A 14,493-nucleotide genomic window follows, 5' to 3' on the forward strand; every position below is an offset into this window, starting at 1 on the left:
CATTTAATGTGAAATATTAATTATATCATTAAATCACTCATTCTCCAGCACTGAGTTTATGGTGTCTGCAAATTAATAGATGAAAAGAAAAAAAGGAATGGATACGTCTTCTAGCTGATGTCTTTCGCCCGGAAGGCACTGAATGACAAATGAGATGGAAAAGGGTTTGCGGCTTTCAAATGAGAAAAAGAGGACTTTACTTTTCTTCAGAAAAGCATTCCGTCTAATGCTTGTTTTCTCTTACAATGGACATGCTTTGTAACATGGGGCCTTCAACCTTTTTTCAACATCATTTTCATTATTCAGCATAATGCCGCTGTTAGCATATGTGGAAACACCATTGCTCTCTGTGTTTCATAAGATATCAGAAGGGTTTTTCTGTAAAAAATAATAACGATAGTAAAAGAATCAGGGCTGTCAGTAGTGTTGTTTATTGGGATTAACGTATTCAAAATTTAACGATCGTTCCTAAATGTATCTGGATTCATGTAAATGTTTAACTGCAATTCGTTGGATTAATCAGAAAATCGTGAATATTTTGACAGTCCTTATAACATCAAAAAATATTTCTTTTTCATCATGTGAAACACAGAATCTAGACAAAATGCTTTTTGTCTCATGGTCATATCGACATAAAGTGCAAACAGAATCTGACGTTGAAAAACAGTGTATTGTCCTTTCAATACTGGTTCAGGCCCATTCCATATTACTGAGCTTAAACAAATCCAAAGCGAGTCTATTTGTTTAAATGTACACAAAGAAATCTAGATATTTTTTTCTGTTTGGATTGGTGGGAAGGGGGAGAGATACTAAACAGAAGGAGCAAAACATCAGGCTCTCAGGCATGGAGCAGGATGGGATACCGGAGCAAGTACACTCCAAGTGCAGTGGATCTCTCCATATTAGGAATGTTGGGTGCAATACAGGATAATGCAGACTCTAGTCCTAGGACACAGGGGCAAAAGGTCAACTGAACAGTCTTTTCAGTGAGAAGAGGTTTGTTAGTGGTGTAGCCGGAAGGCCTCAAGCACCTATAGAGAGCTAAAAGGCAGTCAGGTGGTTTTCTGGCAAGAGCGCTAAAGGTCTTTCTCCCACATCGAGAGCATTTGAGACAGTGAGAGGGTGTTTTTCATGAAGAGCACATTGAAAGAACGTTCAGGTACTTACACATTAAAACCTGATTTCCCATCGACTTGAGCATCTCTCAATTGATTCAGAGATTTGATTTTAATCCATCAGGCCTTTCTAACACATGCTACACGCATCTATGTCTCCCTCTCCTTCACAGACTTGTTTTTTTTTTCTTGAAAACCAAACAGATGAAATGGTTTTAATGCTAGGCTAAATTAGAATTCGACGTGTTCTCCATTACTATTGCAATTTATGATTTATGATCTTGGCCTTAAGTGTGCAGTCCGTAAAGAATAGGTGAACACGGACGTGTGTCTGATAGAAACAGCTGGATGGATTAAAACATTCGGAGCACTGATGAGGAATGAAGTTTGGAGTTGTCAATTAAAAAGTATCCTTAAAAGGGCAGATTCGAGTTGTTGAGGGGCCTCTCGTTCATACAAGGGGGGTTCGAAGCATTTGAACGACGTTAGGGGAGGACGGGGTGATTTTGTCTCCTGCCCATTACGGACTTACTCTGCACCGAGGAGTTGGGCGCCTGCTTGGGCTCGGAGTTTTGCGGGCGGCCCGCGGGTTGCCAGATTGAATTAATGCTGAGGTTTCCAAAGCGTCTGGCTGTACATTGAACCAATGAGAGGAAGAAACAACAGGAGCAGGACAAACGAAAAAGAAGACATTTCAAATAGCACACTCGACAAGAAATACTGAAACAGACACCCTTAAGCAGGGAAACAAACCAACAAAGGATGAAGGGGAGGAGAGAATGGCTGCAACGGGCAATACAAATTCGGTGGGGAAAATAAACAAGAAAGAGTGTACACATGACTGAGGAGAAGCACAGATGAAAGACATATTGAGGAGGGAAAACAGCAACAAATGGCACGTCTACGGGCAGACATGTGGCCAGGGAAACGCCAAGCTTTACCTTTAAGGTCTTCGTCTTCGATAGTTGTGTTGGCACTCTCTGTTGACTCCTGGAGAAATGCGAAAGAACACTTCTGAATCACCTTTAGACTGGACACTGTCTCATTTGTTGTTGTTATTTTTGATTCACCTCCGCTAACAAAACTGCATCATATTACCTTGTTTCTGTCCACTGGGTTGTGGATCACGGTAGTTTGTGGCTCCTTAAACAGTGAAAGGGAGTTAAAAAAGATTATTATTTTGTATATTGAAAAGAAGCTTGATAAAGCATAATGGCATATAATGACTTTGTACCAGACACAACATGCATGGAATTGCAAATGGCTTTGTTGTCAGGCATTAAGGAAAATATATAAATACAAACTACTAAATAAATCCAGCCAGCAAAACAAGGCTATCAGTCTTATTACTCACATGTGCCCTGCATGGTCATACAATCTTGACCTCCATCCAACACACACACACACACACACACACACACAGAGCCTTCTTCATCTCATTCATGCTGAAAGTTTTCCATGCACATCGCCTCAAAAATAAATCTGAAATCTCTATGCATGTGCATTTGTCCTTTAATATTTTGTAAGTAGACTCATTAGTCATATCATTAGTCTCTAAATTGGCTGCTTATCCAGATGGGCTCATGAAGAGATGGAACAAAAATGTCCTATTTGTTTGGAGTATAACTGGAAATGGCATAGCTTTAAAATATACTGTATTTTTAGCAGGCATTTTCTTACCTAAGCAACTCAAAATTACGTGCATTCATGTGCACACATACTAATAGCATTTACCAAAAGCATAAGAAATAGCAAAAGCATTTAGCTCTTACCGCCCCCATACAGAAATCAGACATATGGCAAATATTACATTCAAAAATATATAAAATAATTCAGCACTGATATTTTATTGAGCACCAAATCAGCGTATTAGATTGATTTCTGAAGGATCACAAGCCAAAATATTACAACTTTTGGTCAAATAAATGCAAACTTGATGAGAATTGAAAAAATTATGAGAATTGACCATGAACTTATATATCACTGTATGTCTTTTAAATGCATTGCTTGCCATATATCTGATTTAGAGAGAAATTACTAAGTAAATCACAAGAAATTCTATAGATTTTGGATCAGTTTTCTCCTGCAATATGACAGATTCTTTCATTAAAACATACAAGTTGTAGATCACTGATATGAGGTGATCCCTAGGTCACACACACATACCCTAACAGATACAACGTAATTAATCAGCCTGGTGGTCTTTGAGTTGGGCTAAGCGGAACAGATGATGTCTTGTCTAATGACCCGCAGATTAGAGAAGATTACATACACACACTTGTCATTTGACTAAGAAACATCACCCACTGAGTGCCTCTGTGTGTTTGTTTGTGTGTGCGCGTGTGTCAGTACGAGTGCGTCACAATGTCGTCAGTCTGAGAGACATTTGTTTACATGCATGTCTGTATCATCATGGAAGGCAAAGAATGTCAAGCTACACACAGCGCTCAAGCATACACAAGAGCTCCAAGCATACGACCCTATGGAAGCAATGCACTGGAAAACATTCACTCCAATACTTCAATTATGCATCTGCCAGAGACAGACAATCTGATTCAACAAGATTAAAATTGAAACAAATGGGAAATACAAATGGGCAAAAATAGTAGGCTAATGGCAATACACCATGACTGTGCAAGCAAAACCACAAGCGTATATGGATTTTTGTGCTTGAGATGCCGTAAAACTACATAATTGCAAAACATCAAGTAGCAGCAGTCGCTTTTGATGTTTCAAAGACAATTTGATTGAATATAACCCTAAATTTCCTGGAATTAAGAGTTCAAATGGGAGAACAACATATGTGTGACATAAAGGTGACATGAGAGGTGAATAAAATCATGCAAGGTCTCTGAACTTTGGTAAGACGACACACCAGCAGTGCCAGATTTACAAACCCTTGATTTTCCTTGCATATGTTGTGTTTTACTTTAGCTTGATATGAAAATATGAAGCTGATTTATATACCTTAAATATACTGTAATCAGTTTAAGGCATAAAAGTGATGCATTAGCTTATTAGCATTAGCATGACAAACAACTGCAAAGCTGTTCCAAAACATAGGCAGCAACATTAGGCAAAATCCTAAGGCAGCATCATATATATCCTTTTAAGATGAACCAATCCCAGAATGCAATACAACATAAGAAATCCTGACTAAAAATGTATGCATTGATACATAAAATTAGTACAACCTAATAAAAATATAAGTATTTCACAGTACAACCGGGTATGTTTTCTGCTAGTGTTAGCTTAGCAACAAGCTTTAAAATCTGTTGGAATCAAATATTAACTGTGTCATTTGCTTTAAGCAGGAACACCATTTGTGTTCGTTGGATCACTTATGAAAATATTTGATAGTTGCCTTGGAAACTAGTTGCCTATGTAGGTAGTAGACAATAAGGCAGCTGTATTTTGGAACAGAGCTATTGTGTTATTGTGAAAAAGTAAGCAAATCTGGCTTGTTGGTTAAAGGGGGAGTGTCTACAGGGGTGATGTCGTGTAAGGGGCGGGGTTGTTGTCGTGGGTACCAGTGCTGGGGCGGGGCCTGTGTCTTTGGGGCTGCTGGCTAGGTTGGTTTTGTTGTTAACCTGCAAGTGGGACGAGGAGCAGATCACACATTACCAAATATCACACTGATGGGGTCTACTACATCACACTAGGGTTACAAAATTACACAAGACTGGAGGAAAACAGGAGCGTTGTGACAGGGCATCCACAACTAGAAATACACAGATATACTGAGGAACACAGATATGTGGGAGGGGACTGATGATGGATGATCTGAAGATACAGCAACTCCTATACTATTATTGTACACATACAGTATATTGTGCCATAAAAAACTAAAATAATTGAATTAGAAATTTTTTTTTTAGCTAAATTAATTTATTGATTTATTTGACTTATTAATTATGATTAATTACATCCAATATACATACATATATGATATATATATATGTATGTATATGTATATATACATGTATGTGTATATATCTGTGTGTATATAAATTTTCTATAAAAGTTTTGTTGTTTTTTTACATTTTTCTTATGTACAATCTGATAAAGACATAAAAGACACATGAGACAAACCACATTTTTGTGTTAAATTTAAATTTGTGTTAGAACCCAAAAAATGAAAATAAAATAAAAATTCTACATCGGAAAATATACTGAAAAAATGAAACATATTGGGGGAAAGTATATGGGGCAAATTCACCAAACAGTATTTCAACACAAAAGCCTGCATCTTCTGTGCTCTCTTGCATATTTGTACTGTTGCATGTCTTTTCAAGTAAAGTAATCGTTCATGTTAAGAAATAAGTATACATTTCTACATGGATTATGCTCATTTAAACAGAAATTTATTTTTGACGATCTGCACTCAGAAGCAAAAAAGATGCATGGTGTCTGTACTATTTACTTGATTTGACTACTTTCTTTTCTTGAAAATAATTTTAGTGAATTTCCCCCTTAAAACGTAATGGAATAAACATTCATATACATTCATATACACATTCAAAATAAAAAGTGACAATGATGGGTAATTCCATTTAATTTCCAGCAAATTCAGGGAATGAACTAAAGATTTTATTTATGAAAGGTCCAAATAATTTTTTATTGCCAAAATGTAAACAAATTCCTGATTAAAACCTGAATTGGAATTGAAATGGAATTTATCAAAATGCCACACAGCACTCTAATATATTAACTATATTGTTGTTGAATTGGAAACTGATCCAATTAAAGACCTCAGAATTTCTGGAAAAACTTAAAAATAAATAAATAAATAAAAAAAGGCAAACCTAAAGAATGCACAATGTTCTGCTGCAAGATTATTCTCAGGCCTTGCCAAGTACTAATGCTCTTTATACATACTTAGATTTGCCAAAAGATGAATAGGAAGCAGATTTAACCCACCTTCACACCATCTGGCTTCTTGTTCAACAAGCTCTTGGCTGCTGTTGGATGAAATATAAGATAACCATGATTATTTATGCATAATAACATTATAAAATCCATGAAAGCACATGCAGCAGGCATTCTGGGATTATTGTTCTTATTGTGTTACAAGACCTCGGGCAGGAAAAACAATTCAAATAGTTCATTTTTAGGATACTCTTGGTACACAAATGCAAGGCTAAGGGATCGAAAAGATTAAACCCAGGACACAATTTAAACCGAAATAAGCAACTCTATTTTTAGAGGATGTGTGATATACTGCACAAAACCATACTCTCACAGTCTATTGTTGTAATCTCCTCATTGGTAAACAGGAAAATATATAAAAAGTGTTTTTTTACCCTACAATAACAGAAATCATCCTATTAAATATGTATGTACTTTGATAAATGTCATGATAATTGAACTGTTGTGCTATGTGCATGGATATTGTAAATAATATCTAATGTAAAATATTTTTTTTACAAAATAGCATGCACATATTTTACAGCCTTCTAACACTTTAATTACAAGTAAAATAGAAGCACACACACTTGCCCTCGAAAAAAAGAGTTGCTTTAGAACACAGCTTATTAAAAATTAAGTGCAGACAACCATACAGCTATTAAGCTAAAATAAGCTTTTTTATCATTCTATTAAAACCTGTTCACAACCAGATTTTGGTAACATCATCATATGTAAATGCTAAACCTCTGAATTATACCTTATATTTATATGCATATAAATGTAACATTCCAGGATGTACAGTACATGAACATATCCAGACAGAAATGTAACCAGAAAACGATCAAGCATCCAAAATATTTCTAACAGCAAGACAGGAAAACATTTACTCTCCCAATATCTCGGAATTATTATATTGTGATTACATTCATAAAGCACTTGTTTTTTTACGGAATTATTAAAAATGCATATTTGCAGGTGAAACTTACAGGGTTTTTTTCTTTAAATCATTACACGTACATTTAAGACTAGTTAACGTTATGAATGTAATCTGTTTGATTCCATGCAAACAAGGGTAATTAGTATCTCAGAGTAACAGGGAAGTGTGTCAAACAAGCAAACCAGCTCACTGGTTAGAGTAAAAACACATCCCCTTCTTACGTCCAAACAGACTCTTACCTCACAGGACACACAGGACCCCCCCAAAAAGAGATAAAGCAATGATAAACAGGAAAGAAATGTTAAATAAAATGTCTGAAAAGGCGTACTTTACCACCTTGCTTTAAAAATAGTATGTCTAAAAAAATTAAAAGAATAATAACAAACAACAAATTAACTGTAAAATAACCAATAACATGATTACTGAAAAACAGCATTATGAGAATCATGTTCACATACAGTTCAAGAAGGGAGTTTAAATACACACACACATTCACACATACAGGTCAGCAGAGCCAGACATACCTGAGAAGTTTCTTGTGACCAGGAGAGTGGTCAAAATTGCACCCTAAGTTGCAAGAATTTTTGGAAAATTAAAGAAAAGAAAAAAACAAGCAAGAGAGAAATGAAAGAAAGAATAATACAGAAGCAGAAGCAACTGCAGGAGCAACGTATACCCTTATTTTTATAATGTATGTGGAGGATATCTAATTTGCTCGAACATCTCGTCAGTTGCAAATAACCAGTGCATCCCATAATTCTTAGAGTTTTTGGAAATAATAAAGAAACACATTGATTTTTCCAGTAATTTCTACTTTTAAGTATCTTTGGCAAATACAATTAAAAACATTTTCTTCTTCACAACATGGGTTACCCTGCTCGTAGATTTATCAAATCTTACTAACTTACAAATAACTATTTTCATGAATAATCAGCAATTATAATGTAATTAGTACAACAAGACAGGGAGTAATGCAGTACAAAGCATTACATTTAAAAGAACCTTTCCTGCGAGCACCAAGGAGGTAAATGCATATTTTGTGAAATTCTGAAGTAAACTGAAATTGTGAAGAAAGCTGAAGATTGATCAAAGGACATGTAGATGTTTTGATAAACAGTCAGACCGAAACTAACCTTGAGTTTCCTTCTGGCGTTGAATTTCTTCAAGCACTCCACGGTTTCCTGTCTGTGCATCATAGAGGCTACAGTGGAGCGTTGCTACAGAAAGAAAAAGAGCAATAAAAATCATTAGTGAGAATTAGGAAATTCTTTTGTTGTATATGAAAAAAGCATGCTTGTTAGTGTGTGTGTGTGTTGTTGTTGTTGAAACACATACACAGATCCAGGGGTGTTTGAGGGCTTCAGCAGCTGTGATGCGTTTAGAAGGATTGATAGTCAACATCTTATTAATCAGATCTTTAGCTTCAGGGGTCACTGTGTCCCACTCAGGAGAAGGAAACTACATAGAGACATAAGACACAACACAATAATCCACCATTTAATCATTTTTGTATGAATTTGTAAGCCTTGGAAGCCAAGGAACTGAAGATGACATCAATTTATCATGCATTTATCATTTATCATTTTAGCAGTATATAATCAGACGCTGCATTTGTAGCTGTAATAGAACACTGTGCAGGCAAAATGGAAATTCAGACTCACGTCATATGCACCAGCCTTGATCTGCTGATAAAGGCGATGCTGGTCTTCATCCCAAAATGGTGGATATCCAACCAGCAGAATGTAAAGAATCACACCTAAGAAACACATCTCCTATTACCACAACATTCAGAGAGGATTATTCTTCAAAAGGATACTTGAACAAATAATCTGGTCATAAATTCAGCTAAGATGTTTGTACTTCAAGGGTTACAAAAATTGTCTTTGTGTACAAAAAAATATTCTGATCGCTTCATAAAATACAGACAGTAAGTGATTAATGAGTAACTCTTTAAGCAATGAGTACTACTATGCTTTTTGGACATCTACCATATTAATGCTGCTTTTAGCTTTGGATGACAGTCCTGAGGTATGCTAATAATTCAGTACCATTCAGAAAGCACCATGGTATTACCATTTAACATCTTTTATAAATCAGAAGTCTTTTAAATCGAAAACTTCCAGACGGTGAATTTGAATAATTGTGCAATCATTTTAACATCAAGGCTAAATTGAAGCATTCATTCAACTGCTTAAATTGGACTAACTAGTTTTAAGCCTAAAAACAGAAAGACAATTTACCAGGGACACTCCATTTAGCTGATTAAATTCAATGCTGCTTAAAAACTCAGGCTGCAATAATTTAATAATCGGTTAATGAGCTTCAACAGTGACATCCATCACAGAGGCTCACTTAGGAGGCTGATATTTTTGTGACTCATTTATCCCTTACCGCAGGCCCACATGTCCACCGGTTTGCCATAAGGATCTTTCCTCAAGACCTCTGGGGACAGGTACCCTGGAGTACCAGCAAAACCTGAACAGAGAGAGCGGCTTAGAGAAATCAGGCAGCAGTTTCTACAGTATTTAATTATCGCTGTTTAGAAATGCCCAGTTGGCATGTAAAAGCTTAGTCATGCAAAAATGTTTACAGCAAAAATACTAAATAAAAAGTATTCCCAATAAAGTTCTGGTTTTGCAGCCTCAACTGATTCTGATTACGTACTAAACAATGAAGCAAACTTGTTCTAATTAAATACAGTTTATTACAAAAATACTCTTAAATGCTGACATATACCATTTGGGGTCTCAACGTTTTTGTTTATGTTTTTGAAAAAAGTCACTTGTGAAAAATATGGTTGTATTTATGTGATAAAATATACAGTAAAGCGTTAATATTGTTATTCTAGTTAATACTATAATTTTAATCAATGTTTTCTATTTTAATATATATATTCAAATGTCATTTATACCTGTGTTGTCAGGTTATCAAAGCTAAACTAAAACCATTTTAAAAAGTTAAACTTTATTTTGAGTATTTTTCATTATTGCACAATGCACATTTTTTTATATTATGCTTAACAGGTGTTTTAATATTACTACTAAGATTGTATTATCTATCTATCTATCTATCTATCTATCTATCTATCTATCTATCTATTTCAGTGGTACTTACCAAACCATGCCTGCTGGTCCCCCTGGACCTCAATGGCCAAACCAAAGTCAGCAAGCTTAACTGCTGCCCCCTTCATCTTACTGGCCAACAGCAAATTCTCAGGCTTTAAGAACAGCACAGAGACACACACGCATATCACTAAATGGTTTTAATTCTCCCTTAGGTAACAGCTTTTCTAAAAGTAGCTATTTACTGAATAAAAGGTTTTTTAACAGCAGCCATGCTATGATGACTCATTCCTCCTCAGCAGGTTGAAAGACATTTTGGCCAAAGAACAAAAAAGCTAAATCTGTCAAAGTCTGAATTGTATCTGCACAAATGTGGATTGATTTCAACCAGCTAAAAGGCTTTGTGAAGATTTCGAGAGATGAAAGGATAAAATATTAGATTCTCAGACACAGCAAGGCTATTTTCTGTTAGACAATACGAGATCCGGCTACGTCAGACTGTGCTAAATTTGGCACTGGACTGTGCTACATTGAGCACCACTGTCTGGAGAAGTATAAGTGTGTGTGTGTGTGTGTGTGTGTGTGTGTGTGTCCTGACCTTCAGATCCCTGTGGACGATCCCATTAACATGGCAGTGATGAACGCTCTCCAAAATCTGCTGAATGCAGTGACTAAGAAAGAGAGAGAGAGGCAGTGAAAGAGAAAGGTAAGACAGAGGGGAAGCGTGACAAAGGCAGGCTGAAGGAACACAAGTAAAAAAAATAAAGTAACATAATCAGTAAAAAGAGGGAACTTAGAGGAGAATAGAGATAATAGGGACTTTATCAACATTTTATGAAGTAAAAATGCAGTTGTGGAGGATGGTACATAAAATTATACATCCATGAGCTCGTGCAGTCATTAATTATCTATAAATAACATGTCACACACTTTCTTGTCCAGCCCCTAAGACACACATGCACATTTTCCTTTACACATGCAAAATTACACTCAAGGAGGCGAGGCTGTAAAGGCAAGCAGTGTATAATTTATCATCGGTATAAATAACTCGCACGCGGAGAAACAGGCTCGCAAATGTGTGCAACCTAAAAGAACTGTCTGTAAGCATATTTTATGTAGAACAAACTTGACGTTATGAATGTTCTAATGCAATACTGATATAATATGTCTGTCTGAATGTTCTTACCTGGCATCAGCCTCACTGTAGTACTCTCTCGCTACAATGTCTTCAAACAGCTCACCTCCAGTAACCCTGAGGTCAAAAGTCAAAATGTAAAGTTTTTTTTTTCTTTATGTTCCATTCCAGTGCTTTTCCATCCTGAATCCTGGAAGTCCTGAAGTCAGATTCAGCAATCAGTGAAGTCACTGTTACCATAGAAATGGAAATTACCATAGTCTCCACAGTGGGGAGTTTTTGAAAGATAGCGGTTGACAGACAGTAGAGTAGATTAACAATAGACTGTATGAAGGGGGTAGACAGACCGTTATGGTGACATTATGGACCTTTCAATAAAAAAGCACACTGATTTAGGCATATACATCCCTTGTGAAAAAAAGAACCATTCTTTAACGCGCTTTTAAAAAAGTATGTATCACAGAAATAATATACTTTTAAATAATATATTTAGGTGTGAACTGCATTGTTAATTGCATGTTTATATTTAAATGTATTCGTGTTTATACATTTCAAATAGGAAGTTACAATTTAGTACATTTTACATAATTTAACTTTAAAATTACGGATGAAAATATTTAAAGACATTAACTGTAGTATAGTCAACACATCAAAATATGTGTAATTTTTAAAAAAAAAAAAAAGATTATTAAAACAATGCTTTAACATGTATTTAGTGAATACTGAAAAATATAATGAAGTGTTAAGACACAGACCCTCCATACTAATATATTTGTGTGTGTGTATATATATATATATATATATATATATATATATACATATATATATATATATATATATATATATATATATATATATATATATATATATATATATATATATATATATGAGAATTAAACTACACTACAAGTGCAAGTCACAAGTCCTCTACAACTTGCATTTAGCATTACACCAGCTTTTAGTAAGATTTGAATTAGAGAAGCATTTTATTGAACGCCATTTATATTAACATTTGTAATTAAAACAACAAATCTGCAACAGATTATCTTCATTTACCTAATATGAGATATTAGAGCATAACAGACCAATAAGACTACTTCACTTACGTCTTTCAGCTATACTTTTTGTTTTTGTGAAAAATTTGTGAATGTTGTTCTACATTTTGTAACATGCTACTGTTTGGTTTCTGTCAGCTATAGTCCAATGATAAAGTGAGCTGTGTTAAACCTAAACTAAAAATCAACACTGTATTTTTATTCATACAAAATCTGACGGTGTTCAAAAATAGCAGTGCAAGCAGTTGTCGTACTGTGTGAATCTGGGTCACAAACAGTTGAATATTACTGAATATGACAGCTTGTGTCTCTCTCTTCTTGTTTTTCTCTGCTTGTTCGTCCTTGTGTTCTCCTCACTGTTTGCCTGCCTTTCTCCCATCAGCCAGATCAGCTACTAGCAAAACTACATCATAAGCCATTTACGACAGAAGACCTTTCTTGATGTCATGCAGACGGGCGTCAGCACTATCCACTGGTCTGCTCTATATTCATACAGTCAGTGTATAATTGATAACCGTATTCACAAACAGGTGCGACTCTTGAATTCTTCTGTTCATACAATAATATATTATCCTATCCAAAAGTTTGTAATAATTATAATTTTATTGTTTTTAAAAGATGCACATTAAGGCTACATTTAACTGGTTAGAAATACAGTTAAAATATTCATATTGTTAAATATTATTACAACTTAATAATTACAAACTTTTTCTATTTGAATATATTATAAAAAAATATTTATTTCTAATAGCAAATCTGAATTTTTAGCATCAATCATCAAGTCTTCAGTGTCACATGATCTTTTAGAAATCCTATCATTTAGAAATGAGTATCAGTATATATATATATATATATATATATATATATATATATATATATATATATATATATATATTTCTATTTATGAATAATTATGAAATATCACTGTTTCCATAAAGATACATCAAAACATTAAATATATAATATATAAGAATATCATTAAAAATGGATCCCTAATAATAACTGATAATAATTAAGCACCGAACCCTAAAAAATTGTAGTTATTTAATTTAGATGTTAAAATATATTCTAATGTCACTATTCTACAGTTTAAAAGGAAATATTATAAGAATAGGGTTGTCATTGTTTTATTATCAATGTTTATGTTTGTGAACGTATCTATTTAACACTCCAAAAGAGGGCTTGCGCCTGTATGCGGTAGGAAAAGAGCTAGAAAAAAACACATTTTATAAGTCACTCCTATAAAGCATTGCTGAAAATGGGCTCACTGACTGACTGAAATTTGCTGAAGGCTGCCCTCTGGGCACTGTCCTGCTATCACATAAATATCAGTAGCACTTTGTAAATGGGGCAGTCTAATACTAACCTCACAGACTCTAAGGAAGCAAAGATAGGAAAGAAAGCCTAACAGAAGTAAGGAGGAGACTGAATTATTATATACTTACAGATCAAAAACTAGGTAATGGAAGCCCTCCTCCGATATGCTGTCATGGAGTCGAACTACAAAGAGAATCCAATTCTCCATCATTTTCTCATCTTTAGTTACCATTAGGTAATACAAATCTTTGTTAAAATGTCTTTGGAAAAAATAAATCCATTACCAATATTCGGGTGCTTCAGGAGACGGCAAATCCGAGCCTCTCTCTCCAGCTTCTGGTGATCTGAAACAGATTTCAAAAAAGCTTTTTGCTGAGACTATAACTGATATACCGGACATGTTTCAACCAATAAGGTGCTGCAGGCAGATCTGTTTCTAAACCAGTCAATTTTTATGTCTAGTGCTTCTGTGAGAGACTGCAGATATTTGAATCACCACCAGAGGACAGTGTTTTGATGCCTGTGAGGGTGTATGCAGGGCAGATGGCACCCTGACCTGCAGAAAACTATAAATAACCACATGCGCTCTTCTCTCTTCTGTACTAATCTGATATAAAAAAACATGCTAAACTTAACTCGCAATCAGAAAAAAACACAATTCTCCAAAGAATCATGTGACACAATTCAGAATTTTTAAATATAATGTAAAGCCATTATGACACAGTTATGGAGATAAAGAAATTATTAAAGTAAAATCCTCCTTACTGCATAATGTACACATACACTGCTTACATAATAAACTAAACAGTCAATAGGCAATGATAAATGCTAAAATGATAAAATGTGATATGCTAAATTCATTCCAAAAAGAGTTATTTTGCATTTTGTGTATGACTTAATAATGAGCTAAAGGGATGATTTATCCAAAAATTTAAATTCTGCCATTATTAACTCGCACTTGTGC

The 14,493-nt window shown here is 34.7% G+C and overlaps 1 protein-coding gene across 12 annotated transcripts in view; it reads right to left on the bottom strand.

The window, feature by feature from the left end:
- The window catches only part of camk2d2 (calcium/calmodulin-dependent protein kinase (CaM kinase) II delta 2), a 32,357-nt gene that overhangs the window by 4,678 nt on the left and 13,186 nt on the right, over positions 1 to 14,493 (bottom strand). For 2 of the 12 annotated variants that reach the window (XM_043250010.1, XM_043250017.1), the window contains 15 exons: positions 13,814 to 13,873; positions 13,658 to 13,712; positions 11,209 to 11,274; positions 10,621 to 10,693; positions 10,075 to 10,177; positions 9,352 to 9,435; positions 8,622 to 8,716; positions 8,296 to 8,418; positions 8,094 to 8,177; positions 7,485 to 7,527; positions 6,036 to 6,076; positions 4,646 to 4,705; positions 2,214 to 2,258; positions 2,057 to 2,105; positions 1,648 to 1,746 (listed from right to left, as the gene is read on the bottom strand). In XM_043250010.1, the coding sequence (XP_043105945.1) occupies positions 1,648 to 1,746; positions 2,057 to 2,105; positions 2,214 to 2,258; positions 4,646 to 4,705; positions 6,036 to 6,076; positions 7,485 to 7,527; positions 8,094 to 8,177; positions 8,296 to 8,418; positions 8,622 to 8,716; positions 9,352 to 9,435; positions 10,075 to 10,177; positions 10,621 to 10,693; positions 11,209 to 11,274; positions 13,658 to 13,712; positions 13,814 to 13,873 (1,080 nt within the window). The remainder of the gene's footprint in view (positions 1 to 1,647; positions 1,747 to 2,056; positions 2,106 to 2,213; positions 2,259 to 4,645; positions 4,706 to 6,035; positions 6,077 to 7,484; positions 7,528 to 8,093; positions 8,178 to 8,295; positions 8,419 to 8,621; positions 8,717 to 9,351; positions 9,436 to 10,074; positions 10,178 to 10,620; positions 10,694 to 11,208; positions 11,275 to 13,657; positions 13,713 to 13,813; positions 13,874 to 14,493) is intronic. The other 10 variants (XM_043250032.1, XM_043250100.1, XM_043250048.1 and 7 more) reach the window with 7 other exon arrangements.

This window comes from Puntigrus tetrazona, chromosome 1 (assembly GCF_018831695.1).
Source record: "Puntigrus tetrazona isolate hp1 chromosome 1, ASM1883169v1, whole genome shotgun sequence".
Taxonomy (NCBI): Eukaryota; Metazoa; Chordata; class Actinopteri; order Cypriniformes; family Cyprinidae; genus Puntigrus; species Puntigrus tetrazona.